At 41.1% G+C, this 15540-nt stretch overlaps 1 protein-coding gene across 5 annotated transcripts in view; it reads right to left on the bottom strand.

Moving 5' to 3' along the window:
- LOC117360021 (prosaposin-like) overlaps positions 1-15540 on the bottom strand; it is a 160229-nt gene that overhangs the window by 113986 nt on the left and 30703 nt on the right. For all 5 annotated transcript variants that reach the window (XM_033943565.1, XM_033943567.1, XM_033943569.1 and 2 more), the window contains exons 2-3: positions 15288-15421; positions 49-144 (exon numbers count right to left, since the gene is read on the bottom strand). In XM_033943565.1, the coding sequence (XP_033799456.1) occupies positions 49-144; positions 15288-15421 (230 nt within the window). The remainder of the gene's footprint in view (positions 1-48; positions 145-15287; positions 15422-15540) is intronic.

Raw genomic sequence — 15540 nt, 5'->3', positions numbered from 1 at the left:
CTAGTTGTATCTCTGGCTCACTATCCAAAGTGCCCAAATAGTTCATACCTTAATTGTGTTGTTTTCCAGACTTTTACCAACTTCTGTCATATATAGCTCACAGACAATACATTCGGGAGACAACTTCATCAGGAGCGTGTTATTCTGTCATGGAAAGTAGAGCATTTAGTGATAGTGCAGACTGACTACAGCAGATAAATGAAAGCAGATTTAAAAAAAAGAATTAGAATTATAGGTAGCAATCAGGGAATAAGTTTAAGGAGGTGGAAACCTGGCAAATGGCTAATGTATACAAAGAGAAAATATACAAAAAGGACAAGAGAATGAAAATATCAATCAAATACCTCTTCTGTACATATTCAACCTTCTCAAGTGTACAGAAAAAAGGCCTCGGTGTTCACAGTGCTCAGTTTAATCCAAGCAAGCCTGAAGTAGTCAAATGAGCACACAATAATAGACCAAAAAAACTCCACCATTATTCAAAACACTTTTCTTTTTTTTTTTTTTCAACGTGGTCTTCAAATAAGTCTTTTTTTTTTGTATACAACAATGTAGTACATTTGATTGAATACAGAAAAATATTAGAGATTACACCATTTTATACAATTAGTATATAGAACCATAACTTTACCCACCCACCCTTCTATCAATTATTAATAATACAAGACAACTTTATTTATTACATTGATATGAAGAATTAATATCAATTTCTCAATTACAGAGAAGGCTGGATCATCCATAATAGATTTGATAGATTTAACATATGTAACACCAATCTAGTGTTATTAGAAGAACCCCGTTTGGTACATTCTGATGATATAAGGGAGAGCCTTAGCTAAGCGTATAACTTAGCCAACAGTTTACCATCTACATTAATCAAAGAAATAGGTCTGTAATTTGAAACCAACATAAGATCTTTATTTGGCTTCGGCAAAACAATAGTTAAGGATTCTGCCATAGTACCTAATATGCAATCTTTAGTTAGTTGAGCCTGATATAGATTTAGCAAATAAGGTAATAGGATAATTTGAAATGATTTATAAAATTCCACCGTGAAACCATCACCACCTGGAGCGGATCCAACTCTAAGGGACTTCAATGCTGTTTGCAATTCCTTTATCAATATGGGCACTTCGAGACTACCTTTCATATGCTCGGTGTTATACCTCAGCATATTACTGACATGTTCAGCATATTACTTACTGACATGTTCAGAATATTACTGATATGTATCCTCAAATCTGCTTACCTGACATCCTGACCTCCAAAGAACAGTAAGACCAGATGGTCTCTACAATAACCTTGCTTATTTGAGATCCTGACTTCCTTTATTTGAGTGACAACTGGATAGCATCAAAGAGACAATAAACTGCAATACCTCCTTGCTTATTTGAGATCCTGACCTCTTTGATCTCCACAGGACAGTAAGACCAGATGGTCTCTACAATAACCTTGCTTATCTGAGATCTGACCTCCTTGATCTCAAAAGGACAGCTGAGCTAACATCCTGACCTCATTGATTTTCAAAGGACAGTAAAACCAGATGATCATCAGTAAAGACAGATGGGAAAATACATCAAAAAGAAAGGGACAGTGACAAATATCTGCTATGTTGACCTTTTTGACCTAGGAGTTGCCAAAACAAATAACAAAGGACCAGTACCAGCTGTCTTACTAAGAGGCAAGCAGTTTTCCCAGCTTTTCACCCAATATAAAAGACGGGATTTGCCTCTAACCTTGGAATCCATGACGTTTGGAGGGAGAATCCACGTCTCAAGGGACAGTCCTTTGGTCCACCCATCTATCTATTGCAGGGATTCCCAATGGTGAAGATGGTCGTTATATGGGGTCAAGGTGATGCTATTTTATATTTAATTCTTATATATGTATAATAAAGTGTTATTGTTTATGCTTTATATTGTATGGGTGCTTTTCTGAGTGTTACTTATCATCCCACCTGTCAGAAATTAGTGGCGGAACACTCGGGAATTTTAAGACCCTTAAAAATTCTATACCATCCTTTTCTTTATTTGAATAAAGCTCAGAAGAATGCAAAGTTTTGTAAAAATTCAAATTGTTTTAGAATATTTCCAATTTGTAAATGAATGTCACCTTTTTCGTCTTTAATCGCAACCAGTGTTCTCCTCAGGGCCTTTTAACCGGGCGCACCGCCCAGCTAATTAAGATGACCGCCCGGCGAATCCTTCTGCTGCCGCCGATGCTCCTTTCCGGGCTGACTCCGCCAAAAATTTGTTTTGACGCCTGCCTTTTTTGCCAGCATGCTTTACTTGCTTTGAGCCTTCCTCGTTGCCAGGTCCTGCCTACTTTCTGTTTCTGCGAAGGCAGGACCCGGCAGCGAGGAAGGCCCGAAGCAAGTAAAAGCAGTAAGTTGTAAGCTGGGAGGGATGGGAAGAGAAATGCTGCTGCTGTATCGAATAGGGGAGGGGGAAGAGAAATATTCTGCTGCTGCATCCATTCTGGGGGGAAGGGAAGAGAAATGTTGCTGCTGCACCCAATTTGGGGGGGAGGGGGAAGATAAAAGCTGGTGCACCCAATGGGGAGGGGGGAGGGGGGAGAGGAAGAAAAGTGCTGCATCAGCACCCAATTGGGGAGGGGGAGGGGGGATGAGCTGCTGCAGCAGCACCCAATTGGGGAGAGAGAGGGGATAAGGAAGACCAGGTAAGGGAGAGGAGAGGCAAGAGACACCAAGACTATGGGATAGAGGGAAAGGAAAGGATCTACCAGACCATTGAGGGAGGGAGAGATGTCAGCGCATATGGGGGGAGGGGGGGAGGGAGATGCCAGGGCATGGGGGAGAAAAGGGAAGGAGATAGCGATGCCAGACCATGGGGTGGGGTGGAGTGGGAAGGAAGGAAGGAAAGGAGAAGAGAGAGATACCAGAGCATAGGGGAGGGGGTGAAGCTGAAATGAATCATGTACAAAGGAGAGAAAGGGCACAGGATATACAGTTTATTGAAGGGACATAGAAAGAGGGAAGATGCCATATGGAACAGAGAAAGGGCAGACAGTGGATGCAAGAGGCAGAGAGAAGGTGGACAGTGGATGGAAGGGGTAGAGAGAGAGAGGGCAGAGGCTGGGTGGAAGGGGCAAAGAGAGGACAGATATTGCATGGAAGGGAGTGAGGACAAATGCTGAATAGAAAGAAGAGAGCGAAGAGAAGACGATTAAAGCAGAAATGACAAAAGGTAGAAAAAAAAATTGTTGCTTTACTTAGAATCAAGTAGTATTGTAACTGTATTAATTAAAGTTTATAAATAGGAAATTGAAATAAGGCAGTTTTTTGGGACTAAACCCCTTTCCTCAGGTCAGGACAGGATATCATAACAGCAGGGGTGCCCAAATGGTCGATCGCGATCAACCAGTAGATCGCAAAGGCAATGTAAGTCGATTGCATTGCCTTTGAAATCTTTCTTCCTGCCTCCCCGAGCCAGGCCAGGCGCATACAACTGCCAGACTCACAAGACTTCACCTCCAATGTCAATTCTGATGTCGGAGAGGTAGTTCTGAGCCAGCCAATCGCTGCCTGGCTGGCCTGGAATTTCCTCTCCGACATTAGAATTGACATCAGAGGTGAAGTCTTGTGAGTCCGGCGCTTGTACGTGCCTGGCCTAGCTCACGGAAGCAGCAGGGAGAAATCGGCGTTGTGGCTTAGGGGGTAGTGAAAGAATCAGGGAAGTGGAGAAATCGGCACGATGGCTTGGGGGGGCAGGGGGAGAGAGAAAGAAAGACAGGCAGGGGAAGAAAGAGAGAGAAAGAAAGGCAGAAATAAAGAGGGGGTAGGGGGAGAGAGAAACAAGCAGTCAGGGGGATAGAGAAAGAAAGAGAGACAGAAAGAAAAGGGAAGTGGCAGAAAGAAAGAAATATTGGATTTACAGTCAGAAGAAGGAAGTGCAACCAGAGACTCATGAAATCACCAGACAAAAAGGTAGGAAAATTATTTTATTTTCAATTTAGTGATCAAAATGTATCCGTTTTGAGAATTTATATCTGCTGTCTATATTTTGCACTATGGCCCCCTTTTACTAAACCACAATAGCGGTTTTTAGCGCAGGGAGCCTATGAGTATCAAGAGCAGTGCAGGGCATTCAGCGCATCTCCCTGTGCTAAAAACCACTATTGTGGTTTAGTAAAAAGGGAGGGGGTATATTTGTCTATTTTTGTATAGTTCTTACTGAGGTGACATTGCATAGAGTCATCTGCATTGACCTCTTTGATAAAACCCTGGAATATAAATGATAATTAACATTTTCTCTGCGTACAGTGTGCTTTGTGTTTTTTAAAATTTTATTGTTGGTAAATCATTTTGACTTGGTCATTTTAAAAGTAGCTCACAAGCCCAAAAAGTGTGGACACTCCTGCTGTAGAGCCATTCTTGTAAGACTGGATGAGCTATATTTATCTTTTTTTTAGTTGTTTAAATTCATGCAGAAATAAATGGCTAGATTAAACCTGACATAACACCTTTCCCTTTTTTAAACCTCTATACCATTTGAAAGAGGGCAAATATCTAATTATTCCCTTCTAGCATTGGATGCTTCTTAAATTTAGTAAAAATATTCTGGCACAAGTGTCAAACCTTAAAAAGGAAGTCATATTGAGCATTGAAAAATAATAATAATTAACTAATAAAAATAGTATACATTTAGGGCTCCTTTTACTAAGTTGAGAAAATGGTTTTAGTGTGTGTTTATCGCACGCAGAATTACCACGTGTGCTAGACGCTAATGCCAGCATTGAGCTGGCGTTAGTTTTCCCGCGTAGCGCGGGAGTTTGTACGTGCTAAAAATGTTAGCACACCTTAGTATAAGAGGGGGTTAATTTTCCCCACCACCAAATTTCCCCATCCCGCCTCACCCAGCTACTTTTTCATGCCACCCGGCTAGAAAAAATTTCTGGGGAGAACACTGATCGCAACAATTTTTACTTTCATTTTTTTCGCTTTGAGGTAATTAGTCAATAATCTTCCCGCTTTATTCGAGTTTCCATAATACAGAGCTTGTTGAGAAAACAAATCTTTCCTTGCAAACTGTGAGGAAATCTCATTATATTTATATTTAACTTTTAGTAGGGCTTGTAAAGTATCATATCCCCACTTTACTGTTAATTTTGCCTCCAATTCCTTAATCTCTTTTTGCAAAATAGCAAATTCCATATAAAGTTTTTTCCTAACATGTGCCACAAATGAAATAATCTGCCCCTTATGGCTGCTTTAAGCGCATCCCATAATATTTCCTCTGAAATTTCTTTTGATACATTGATTTGAAAATATTCCTCCATTTTTTGTTGAATTTCTTCAAGAAATTTTGAATCTGCAAGCAATGTATTATTGAATCTCCAAAAAGGTCTTCCCATATCATCTTCATCAACCCTCAATTCAATCCAGACACCACTATGATCTGATAAGACAATTGGGTCTATGTTAGCTTTTATCACATTTTGTACTAATAAATCTGAAACAAAAATAGTCTATTCTTGAAAATGAATTATGAACATGGGAACAAAATGAAAATTCCCAAACATTAAAATGTAGGATCCTCCATATATCTTTTAAACCACAAGACTGTACCATTATCTAACCCCATTGACTTAATTACCCTGCTAGAATTTTTATCCATCAATAGATCCATGACAGCATTAAAGTCCCCAGCAACTAGTATTTTAGAAGTAGCCAGTGGCAACAGTTTCTGAAGAGATATAAAAAAATTCTGATTGATTAGAATTAGGGGTGTAGATATTAAAGAGCGCCAAATAATTTTTCCCAGATCTCATTTGCACATGCACCCACCTTCCTGAGGGATCTTTATCTTTTAAAGTGAATATAGCCATACATCTCTTATGGACCGGAATAGCCACTTCTCCTTTTTTCCCTACCGCCGGAGCATAGAAACAATGCTTTACCCATCCTTCTTCCAGCTTTTTTGATTCTACTTCACATAGATGTGACTCCTGTATAAAATATATATCTGCAGCCTGCTGTTTCAAAAAATTAAGTGTTTTTTTCCACTTAAATAGGGTGATTTTGCCCATTGACATTTAATGAAAAGATTTTAAGATTCATTTTATGATTATTATTAACCTGAGCTTCAAAGAAAACCTACAGAAATTCATTTTCCTACCTTCCCTTTGTTGTATCCTTACACATCCATACACCCCTTAACCCCTCCCCCCCCATATAAATAATACGAATGCTTGAGAACACCCATATAGACAAGTGATTTTAAAACTCCCCCCAGGCTTATCCACAACTATTCTCATATGTTACTAATGACCTTAGATGTTATAAAGATATTAGACCTAAATTTGTTATCTTTTCCAATTCACAAGGCACTTACATTAATTCAAAGCAAATTTTGATTTAGACTAAATCATGCACAAATATTTCATATACCCAATAAACACAAGATCTCTCTACATAACTTATAGATGTTATAAATACACTTAAATCCTATATTTATTATAATGTCCAAACCGTTTTCAATTTTCCTCCATCCTAGCAATGAAAATATTGAGTTTTTCATTGGATCTAATACATGCCCATACTCTTTCATATTATCTAGTCAATTAGCTGAACCAATAATAATGAACTACCTAAATATATTTATTTTCCATTCATAAATTATATTACCAACTAATCTCTTAATATTCCCTATTATATCATAATCAAATGCATTTCTTTTTACTTTTCCAGTTTATTTCCACCTCTAACCCACATTAATCTATTACCCTCCTTTAGGTACTATTGTTATTAAGTTATACCTATTAAAATTATACATAATACATATGATTTTATATATTTATATATTACAAGCTTATAATGCCCCCAAATCATAAATTTCAATGAGAAAATAAAGACTCCCCTAAGTACTATAATATGTAAATGATCCTATTGTTGTTTACATTTATAATATTATAATAATATTTAATTTAATATGGGTTGTTGTTTTTTTCAAAAGAAAAAAAGATATGAATTTAAATACAGATCAGTTCTACTCTCAAATGAGGTGGTGTGGAACTATATTCAGCAGGATAGTGGTGGAAAAAAAAGTGGAAACCATTGAGGAGTCTGGTACAGATCAACGTAACTAGAAGTTCTACAGCACCAAAGTCCCAGAGAATGCTCGAAGAACAGAAGAACCCAAGCAAAAAAAAAACAAACACACAAAAAAATTATAACATTCAAAGCAAAATAATTTGAACCCCATGAGAAAGTCTTGAATTTTTGTGTGTCTGTTAATTGCATCATGCATGCAATTTAGAAAACACAAAAGTCTTTATACTTGGTCTTCATGGAATGCAAAATTCTTTGGTCACAAGGCCATATAGTAAGGATGTCAACATTGAGTGGGAAGTAAATGGCAGAAACACTTTTCACAAGAAGTTCTTGAGATGGATGTACAGAGCAGTTCCTAGAACTAGTTAAAAAAATTGAGCTCTAGTTCAGCTTCTCTACAATGAGCTCTTGTTACTGGCAGAGTGGTTATGGAACCAATCACTAAATGTTTCTCTGATTACCCATGCTTTGTTAGCATAATACTCCGCAGGTAGATGACATACACTCTTCCAACATCAAGGATGTTGGCTTTTTCCAATCACTGCAAACTTTATTTGTGGGTGCTCGAAGCTTTGTTACATGCAAGAACAGTTATCCTGTTATTTGCATTGTAGTCCTGTACCTCCACCCACCTCACTTTTCAGCTAGGGACTGACCAGCAAGTGTGGCTGCATTACCTCTGCTTGTCCCTGGAGAAAGCCAAGTTGCATACCTGTAACAGGTGTTCTCCGTAGAAAGCAAGGGACACTTGCCCGCCATCCCCTCTTGTCACTATTTCAATTAGCTACTTATATAACTGACAGTTGGAAGGCGTCATCCCAGAGGGAAGGTAATCCGCACATGCTCAGTAGGGAAAAAAAAAAGTCTACTGATTCTAGGGGAGAGCTTCCGCATGCAGGCTCAGTCGAAGGACTGTCCTTTGTGTCCTTAAAACCAGATGGTGCTTGTTCATCAGTGATTGTCAATGTTTTTCTAGGAACATACTCGTATCACCAGTAGAGCTATTTCATTAGCACTGTAAATTTGTTCAGGACCAAGGTTTCCATTAGATATTCTCTTAGAAAATTCATTGATGTAACTTTCAGCACTTCTTAAATTTCTGAAGCCAACCTTCTGAACAGTCACACTCGCCATCTATGTTCAGTTCTTGATTGTATTTTGGGCTTGCTTCATTACTATCAAACCAGTTAATGGCATGTGTTCACGCCTTCTTTGCCAAACCCACTCAATCAGCACATGATCTAAATCTTTGTCTTATGTCCTATGCAATGTTTTTGCTGGTTCTCAATTTCTGGTCACCACTCTCACTATAAAACATCCACAACTTTTTAAGTCATATGGTTGTTGTTCTCACACCATATTCTTCAGTCAGTGTACAGACACATACCTTCATCAAGCTTCAATACATTAACTTTCTGTGCTATTGACAGAGATCAACACTTCCTTTTCTGCTTCTCACTGCCACCCTGAGTGGAATCTACAGCTCTTCTCTGCATTTTCCAGCCCTCTGACTTGAATTGTGCAAAGATCAGGAGAAAAGCATGCATCTGCGTTTGGTTTTGGATGTCACGGAGAAACTGACTACTTCTGGTTTGCATCAAATTTCGGTTTTTGGAGCTTTTCAGATTTTAGAATTTCAGGTAAAGGATTTTTTTTACCTATATTATGGGTTTAAAAAAAAAATAATACAAGGTAGTGCCCCAGAACTGGTACATTGTTTACATTTTCAACCTTCCTACCGTCAGTCTCACCAACTTCAAGACCAACTGTTAAGATAACACACTGGTTAGAGATAATATCTTTTCCAGTAGATAGGGATGGTATGCTTAACCATAGGGTACACTTATTCTCACGAGCATACTGCGGAAAGATGTCGATCACAGCTTTTGAACACCTCCTTCTCCTCCCCAATCTCTGCTGCCCCCTTCATTTCATACCAAAGCATGTGAGAGCTCTACAGAAAAGGATAGGAGAAGGAGGGACATGGGGAATTCCCTGAACCAAGGTTCTGATCTGCTCATAAAACACTGACAATAATGAAACTACAATTTATAAAGTGAATGAACACTGCTATTTAACAGTAAAACTCGTCAAAAAAGCAACAGCCTGAACATTAGTGAAGTTCAGTTCTGTTGAAATTCTATTTACAAAATGATTCTGAACCCAAAGTTTGACCGACAGTAAAGTCTTAGCTATGGAGAGGACTATGAAGCAGAAAAAGGCATACCAGAAATTATTGGGGAGGGGGAGTAAGGGGGTTCAGCATACCATCCCTAAATACTGGAAAAGATATTACCAAGATAAGAACCTAATTTCCTTTTCCAATGCAATAGGGATGGCATACTGAACCTTAGGGATGTACCTAAGCAGTCCACAAAGTCCCAGATGGGAGAGAGAAACCTACTCTCACTACAGAGGATTCAAAAGGTGGAATCCTCTTGTACTACCACGTCTCCCCAATAGAATTTGGTGAACATATGAAGGGAAAACCATGTCGCAGATCTACATATTTGCTCTGCTGGTGTTACCTGAAATTATATCCAAGAGGCACTCCTTGACAAATGTGCTTTCAATGATACTGGAGGTTGTTTGCCACAGACAATATAGGCAGAGATCGTTGTCCAAATCCACCTAGAAATTGTGGCCTTGGAAGCTGGTCTGTCTCATCTTGACTTTGGTTAGAACAAAGATGGTCCGTTAGATGAAATTTGTTAGTCATTTCCAGGAAACGCAAGAGAACTCTGCAGATATCCAGAAGCTTTAAAGCCTTGTCTTTTCTCTTAGAACCTGTAGGTTGAAAGGATGGTAGTCTGACTTCCTGGTTGATGTGAAATGCTGAAACAACCTTTGGCAAAAAGGAAGGTACTATACACGCAAGGTCACTCCTGCTTCTGTGATCCTTAGAAACAGTTCCCTGTACAACAAAATTTGAAATACTGAGACTCTTCTTGCTGAGGTAATTGCAACTAGGAATATCATTTTGATCATACGATCCATGAGAGAAGCTTCCTCCAAGGGCTCATATGGGGCCCTCCTAAGACCTACACACAGTGTTCTTCAACTGGCAGTGTCTGCAGGGCTGGCATGTCCATCAGGCCCAAGACAGCATTCTTCAGCCGCCGGTCCATGGTGATTAACGTGGCGTCTTCGGACCAGCTTCTGTGCCGGTCCACAAAATAATTATTTTATTTCCACCAGTCCATAAGTGTCAAAAGGTTGAAGAACACTGTTCCAACACAATGTTGAGATTCCAGGAAGGGAAAGGATCTCAGATTGGCAGCCTAAGCCTCAGGACTCCTTTAAATAATCTAATGAAGTCTGGGTAAGCTGCTCAATAGACTCGCTTCTCTCAGCCTCTAAGACCTGCCATCTGCACCTTAAGGGATGCCACTGCTAATCCCTTTTCCAGGCCCTCTTGAAGGAAGGCCAGTACTGACTATACTGGGGGCTTTGTCGGGCTCTAGATCCTCTTTATAGCACAAGTGTCCCATGCCTTGGCATACGTGGAAAGAGTGAATGGCTTTTTGGCCTTCAGCAGGGTGGCAATAATCACTTCTGAATATCCTTTTCTTGGCTAGTGCCACATGCTCAAGGGCCATTCCTTAAGACCGAAGCGACCCAGATCTTCTAGGGCAATCAGCCCCCGTGTGAGCAAATCCAAATACACCTGGAGTTGGAGAGTTCCGACAACTTGTAGGCATACTAGATCTGCATACCTGGGCCAATCCAGGGCCACGATGATCACCCTCCCTGGGCAAGATGCTATGCAATAGATCACCCGGCCTATCAGGAGCCATGGAGGAAACACATGGTTCAGACTTTGGCCAAAGTTGTACTTCCAGCTTCGTATCTTCGTTGAAAAACCAAGACACTTTGTTGCTGTTTGCCGTTGCCACCAGATCAAACATCGAATGACTCCAGCGTTTAACATGTCCTGAAACGCCCTTAGGGTTAACAACCAATCACCCGGGTCCAATGTCTGCCTGCTGAGGTAGTCTGATTGCATGCACATTGTCCACTCTTGACTACATGTGCTGCTGTGATGGCCAGGTGTTTTTCTACCCAAGTGAACAGTAGTTTTGCCTCTAGTTGCAGCGATGTGCTTCTGGTGCCTCCATGCTGGTTGACATAGACAATACCATGACAGTAGCCTTAGGAAACCTATGGCTCTGCCTTCCAGCACCAACAGTAGTTTTGCATAGCCAGGTGGACCACTTTCAGTTCTAGCCTGTCGATCAACCACTTCTGCTGAGATAGTGTCCGTTCACCTTGCATTAAGCAACCACTGCAGTGCTCCCCCCAGCCTAAGAGGCTGGCATACATTGTCAAGGTGATCCAGGAAATCAATCTAAAGTGGAATTCCTTTTCCTAGAGACTGTGGTCACCCTTGTCTATCTGCCTGTTTACTCCCTCGAAGAAGTGCAGCAAGTTTGTCAAGCAAGATCTTCCTTTGCTGAAGCTGTGCTGGCTGGTCCTTATCAGATTGTGTCCATCAAGGTGATCAAAGATGCGGTCCTTTATCAGCGCCTCTACCATCTTTCTCGGTACCAAGGTCAGACTCACCGGTCTGTAGTTTCCCAGATCTCCCCTCGAACCTTTCTTGAAGATCAGCGTAACATTCGCCATGTTCCAGTCTTCCGGAATCCTTCTGGAATCCTTCCTGATTTGATCAACAGGTTGGCTCTTAGTTGAAGCAGTTCAGCTATATCCCCTTTCAGTTCCTCGATTACCTTCGGATGGATGCCATCCGGTCCCAGGGATTTATCGTTTTTAAGCCTATCAATCTGCCTGCATACCTCTTCTAGACTGACCATCAACCCTGTCAGTTTCCTGTTTTCGTTTCCTGCTTATAGCCTGTTGGCTTCCGGTATGTTATGTATATCCTCTTCAGTAAATATAAACGCAAAAAATGTGTTCAATTTGTCAGCAATGGCTTTGTTCTCCTTTAGCACTCCCTTTATTCCATGGTCATCCAACAGCCCCACCGCTTCATTTACAGGTCGTTTCCCCTTAATATATCGGAAAGAGCAGCTTGAAGTTTTTTGCCTCCTTGGCTATTTTTTCCTCGTAGTCTCTTTTGGCCTTTCTTACCACCTTATGGCACCTGCTTTGATGTCGTTCGTGCTTTTTCCAGTTTTCGTCCGTTTTTGACCTTTTCCATTCCTTAAACAAAGTCTTCTTGTCTCTGATCGCTTCTTTTATTTTATCTTTATTTTTATTAATTTGAAAAATATCACAAGTAATACACTTGTTACAGAAATACAGAAAATAAAAACATCAAAAAGAAACAAGATAATGTGGCATTTCAATTATTATCCTTCTTAGACCACAAATTTAGAAAAGGGAGAGATCCATTAATTCCTCTGATCGCTTCTTTCACCACTACAGTGAGCCACGGCGGTTCCTTGTTTTTTCCTCTTGGATCCCTTGTTGATACGCGGTATATATAGATTTTGCGCCTCAGTGACTGTGTCCTTAAAAAGGGACCATGCTTGCTCTAATGTTTTTACATTGCTTATCCTCTTCTTCCCCACCATGAGTCTCATCCCTTCGTAATTCCCTTTTCGGAAGTTCAGTGCCGTGGTCATCGTTCTGGATCGATGTTATGCCCCTTTGTCCAGGTTACATAGAAACATAGAAAAAGACAGCAGATAAAGGCCGCGGCCCATCTAGTCTTCCCACTCTAATGACCCTCCCCTATTTAACTCTGTGTAGAGATCCCACGTGACGATCCCATTTCTTCTTAAAATCAGGCATACTGCTTGCTTCGATCACCTGAAGTGGAAGTTAATTCCAGCGATCAACCACTCTTTCGGTGAAAAAGTATTTCCTGGTGTCGCTGTGCAATTTACCGCCCCTGATTTTCCATGGATGTCCTCTTGTCGCCGTCGGACCTTTGAAAAAGAAGATATCCTCTTCTACCTCAATACGGCCCGTGAGGTATTTGAACGTCTCGATCATGTCTTCCAACTCTCTGCGTTCCTCGAGTATAGGCGTAATTTATCCAGCCGTTCCTCGTACGGGAGATCCTTGAGTCCCGAGACCATCCGGGTGGCCATTTGCTGGACTGACTCAAGCCTCAGTACATCCTTGCGGTAATGAGGCCTCTAGAATTGTACGCAGTACTCCAGATGGGGCCTCACCATGGATCTATACAACGTCATGACTTCAGGCTTACGGCTGACTAAACTCCTACGTATACATCCTATGATCTGCCTAGCCTTAGATGAAGCCCGCTCCACTTGATTGGCAGTCTTCATGTCTTCACTGATGATTACCCTTAAGTCCCGTTATGCAACAGTCCTTGCTAGGATCTCGCCATTTAGGGTGTAAGTCTTGCATGGATTTTGACTGCCAAGGTGCATGACTTTGCAGGTTGAAGCGGATCATATTGTGATCACTGCTTCCCAGCTTCCTTTCTACTTCTACACCTTGCGCCGGTCCTCATAGTCCATTTAGATTTAAGTCCAGAATTGCATTTCCTCTCATATTTTCCTTGACAAGTTGTTGCAGGAAGCAATCACCTACAGCAGGGGTGTCCAATGTCGGTCCTCGAGGGCCGCAATCCAGTCGGGTTTTCAGGATTTCCCCAATGAATATGCATGAGATCTATTTGCATGCACTGCTTTCATTGTATGCTAATAAATCTCATGCATATTCATTGGGGAAATCCTGAAAACCCAACTGGATTGCGGCCCTCGAGGACCGACATTGGACACCCCTGGCCTACAGCATCCAGGAACTTGGTCTTCCTACTGCAGCCAGAGGTGCCTAGGTTCCAGTCTATCCCTGGATAATTGAAGTCACCCATGATAACTGTGTTGCCTCCCTTGCAATCTGTTTAATGTTGCCCGGACTTGGACCACCCAGTCTGGTGGGCCTGCAGGAGAATTCATGAACCAGTTGGACAGAGGGTATTGCAAACTATCTTGTAACCCTCTATGACAATATCAAAAGACTCAAAGATATGTCGTTATGGATTCCCAGGCCTCCTGAAAAAATGATAGCTGACTCCAATTTTTCTGTGGGGTGGTCGGAGGACTGGCATCATTGTGCTAGAAACCTGATTCTGGATTTTCAGTCTTCAGGAATATCTGTACGAAACATTGATAGATTGTCCAAGACGAGCCTCCTGAGGCATACTGGTGAAAACATCATAAATCCTGGAAGCAGTCCTGAATCTGCTCCTAACTGCTCAAGGTCTACTGTCCAGATTTGGAATGATGATCTTGCACACTGGCCATAAGATCATCCAGACCTATAACAAAAAGCATCTGCTCCTTGAAGGGAAGTCTGCTAAGCATTGCCTTGGAGGTTGAATCACCCGCCCATTGCCTAATCTACAGCATGCATCGGGTAGAAATGGGATATGCAGAGATTGTTGCCATGACTAATGACAAGACTGCGTCCGCCACATAGTCTACCCCTGCCAGCACGAGCTGGCTCAGCTGCTGTCAAGAGTACGCAGCTGTGAAAGGATGTATGTGCTATGAAGGAAGCTGCTGACACCGCCTTAACTCCTAGGGTCAGAGCCTCAAACTGCTTCCTGAGGACCATATGACTATTTTATGGTATGTTCATTGAACTGATCTTTTTGGGATAGGAGGATCATTGGTGATGTTAATGTTATGTCAGTTTGTCATGTAATTTGGTGTTGTCAATTTTAATTTTTGTAAAATGACTGAAATGTCATTTATGTATATTTATGAATGTGTTGATGTACTTCGCCTTTTAAAAGGCAGATTATAAATAAACCAATCCAATCCATATCCACTCTGTGGTCCTGTGTATTTTTCAGCACCACTCCTCCCTCACTGGACATGCATTTAGTCACCTGAGCTACCAGGGAGTCTACATTTGGTATAGCAAACATTTTCTGAACTCTTGATCCATAAGATAACAGTATAGTTATGGCTTTCGCCCCTTTGAGGGAGCTTCAGGGGATCTCCCAGGGTTATGTAACCAGGATTTTCAAATCTGGATGCCATGAAAAAGATGTGGGCTGAGACCGGACCCTGCTCAGAAGAGAACACTGAGATGACTGGGGCTGAAATTGCACTACAATTATGGGGGTGGGGTCAGGGGTACTCAGTTGATATTTGTTAGCTTAGGTGGTACTTGGCTTGAAGTTGAGAAACTCTGGACTAGAATTCAAATGTCTTCCATTGTAGCAACACTCACTTCACAAAGACTCTTTTCTTAACCAAAAACTTACCACAGTAGGCTTGTTCCAGACCATCTGCTGGCAGTGATTCACCGCTCCACATTGTGAAGCAGTATGAATATTCTGACACCAAATCTCTGGGCCCTTTGCACACTGCTCCTTTCCCAGCAGAGGGAGAGCCACAACTGCCAAGAGAAATTACAAACAAAATGTGTTGCATTCCATTCTTCACATGCAAGACATCCTATAAGTTACTTTTTAGATAATTTTTAACTAGTAGAAAAAAGACGTTCACAAATACACA

The sequence above is a fragment of the Geotrypetes seraphini genome, chromosome 4, assembly GCF_902459505.1.
Source record: "Geotrypetes seraphini chromosome 4, aGeoSer1.1, whole genome shotgun sequence".
Taxonomy (NCBI): domain Eukaryota; kingdom Metazoa; phylum Chordata; class Amphibia; order Gymnophiona; family Dermophiidae; genus Geotrypetes; species Geotrypetes seraphini.
The sequence above is the reverse complement of the archived record's forward strand: the minus strand, read 5'-3'. Positions and strand labels throughout refer to the sequence as shown.